General features: G+C 51.9%; 1 protein-coding gene across 1 annotated transcript in view; it reads right to left on the bottom strand.

The window, feature by feature from the left end:
- Positions 1-69: 69 nt before the first annotated feature.
- LOC121551461 (putative oxidoreductase GLYR1) overlaps positions 70-2,433 on the bottom strand; it is a 25,697-nt gene continuing 23,333 nt past the window's right edge. The window contains 10 exon segments of the mRNA XM_045218289.1: positions 70-146; positions 306-463; positions 1,012-1,135; positions 1,554-1,670; positions 1,673-1,716; positions 1,929-1,945; positions 1,947-2,029; positions 2,032-2,112; positions 2,262-2,336; positions 2,339-2,360. Of these exon segments, the coding sequence (XP_045074224.1) occupies positions 70-146; positions 306-463; positions 1,012-1,135; positions 1,554-1,670; positions 1,673-1,716; positions 1,929-1,945; positions 1,947-2,029; positions 2,032-2,112; positions 2,262-2,336; positions 2,339-2,360 (798 nt within the window).

Here is a 2,433-nt window from a genome sequence, read left to right as displayed (position 1 = left end):
AATGTTTCCACAGCCCACACTGTGACTGGGCCATAGCAATAGGAAACAGTGAACCACAGCAGGACTGGGCTAGGTTAGGAACCGCGTGTTCCACAGCGAGGACTGGGCCAGGATTAGAACCGTGTTTCTCCACGGCGAGGACTGGGCTAGAAAGGAAACAGTGTTCATTCGTTCACACTGAGGACTGGGCCAGGATAGGAAGTGTTCCCACAGCCCACACTGAGGACTGGGCCAGGTTAGGACATGTCCCACAGCCCACACTGAGACTGAAGGCCAGGTTAGGAACAGGTGTTCCCACAGCCCACACTCGGAGGACTGGGCCAGGTTAGGAACAGTGTTCCCACAGCCCACACTGGAAGGATCAGAAACAGTGTCCACCAGTGGGCCAGATAGGAAATCAGTGTTCCCACAGCGCAGGACTGGCTGGGGATAGGAACAGTGTTCCCACAGCCCACACTGAGGACTGGGCCAGAGATAGGAAACAGTGTTCCCTGACAGCGAGGACTGGGGCCAGGTTAGGAACCGGTGGAACCCACAGCTTAGTGACTGGGCCAGGTTAAGAACAGTGTTTCTCCACACTGAGGACGGGGCCAGGTTAGGAACAGAGTTCCCACAGCCCACACTGGGAGGACTGGGCCAGGTTAGGAAGTGTGTCCAACAGCCCACACTGATGACTGGGCCAAGGCTAGGAACAGTGTTCCCACAGCCCACACTGAGGGACTGGGCCAGGTTAGAACAGTGCAAGCTGCCTGTTTATTAATTCCCAAACCCCCAGACACCAGAGGAGCTGGAAGCAGCACAGGTCATTATATATCCACCTTATATGTAGAATACGTGCATCCCATTTTCTATACTGGTAGGTGCTGGGCTAACAATAAGGGTAATGTGTCCATGGGTTGTGGACATTTAGTCCGCTTGAAATAGCTAAGATCCACCCACAATGTAAATACTGCTACTTGAAATCTCATAGTCGGCCATTTTGTGTGTGCCAATCCAACAACGCCTACATACCTCATGGCTGCTGCAGCTATAGGGGTTGGGTGATTGGCTGTGGCACCCATGGAGATGGCTAGCCCCAGATCCTTCTGAATGTGTTTCAAATAGTAGTCTGGTTTGAAGCTGCCCTGTAGGATATCTGGAAAGTTCCGGGAAAGACCGTAAATCATCATTAGCAGGAGAGATGTAATAAAACAAATGTGCCATTAATAGTTTAACCATAGTCGAGGAAGGTATTACAACATGAACAGGTAACAAACAGGGGAACTTTGTAACCATCAATGTTGGGGCATCTTTCCTAAACGAGTCATGCTTTTAGGGATAACATATCTGGCCCCAAACCAGACACAGTTGCTTGTGAGAGCGATGCAAAAATAATTGAAACACATGTTAAATCAATTGAATTCACTATGTTCGAGTTTCCAATAGGCCCTGGTCTAAAGTTGTGCAACTATAAAAGGGAATACGGTACCATTTGGGGAGACATTGTATTTCTTTAGCTGACTCACTCAGCAGTAAGCTTTTGTTTCTGACTCAATCTGGCATTTTTGGTCCACTGAAGGTGCTGGCTATCTGACCCTGGAGACAGGATGTCCAGGAAGGTATAAGCTGTGACTGGCCCGTGGCCTCGGCCTAGGGTCAGCCCTTGGCGATGGTGGCCACGAAGCTTCCTGTACCATGCTGAGGATCAGCATCATCTTCGCTACAGCTAATCCTCACCTGGAGAACTCACACCAACACACAACATGGACACGTTAGAGCCTGCTTCACTTGGAAACACACACACAACATGGACACGCTAGCCTGCTTCACCTGAGAACACACACACACACACAACATGGACACATGTTAACCTGCTTCACCTGGTACCACAGTAACCGGATAGCCCTTGGCAAAGACACCCACGTGTGATCCGCCCAAACCCAGACCACCTACCTAGGAAGAAGGAGTGCTTTTCCTGTGGCCTGGAAACAGGAGCTGCAGCTCGTGAGACCGTCCTGTCTCCAGGCGGCCAGGATGACCAGCATGCCCTGCTAGACACCTGCTGGCTCCCCGCCACAGGAGCCTCCCAGGAATCCCCCCCGCGACGATATCACCTAATGGGACAGGAGCCAACTCAGACAGTGGTGTGGCAGTAGAGGGGCTAATGAGAGAGCATAGGATAGGATGGATTGATGATGTAACAACAGTACCCAATGGGAGAGCAATGATGGCCTAGTGACAGTGGGAAGAGCAAGCACTAGTATGTATGTGCGCGTGTGTACCTGTGAGAGCCTGTAGGATGGTCTCTGGGTCAACGGCAGACATCTCTATTAACACTTCCGGCCTGATGCCCTGAGCACTCCACTGGGACCCAGCACCAACTGGGCAGGAGGGGAGGAGAGGGAGGGAAGGGAGGGGGAGAGAGGGAGGGAGGAGGGAGAGAGAGGAGGGGGA

The sequence above is a fragment of the Coregonus clupeaformis genome, unplaced genomic scaffold (assembly GCF_020615455.1).
Source record: "Coregonus clupeaformis isolate EN_2021a unplaced genomic scaffold, ASM2061545v1 scaf1482, whole genome shotgun sequence".
NCBI lineage: Eukaryota > Metazoa > Chordata > Actinopteri > Salmoniformes > Salmonidae > Coregonus > Coregonus clupeaformis.
This window is presented reverse-complemented; position numbering and strand designations above follow the sequence as displayed.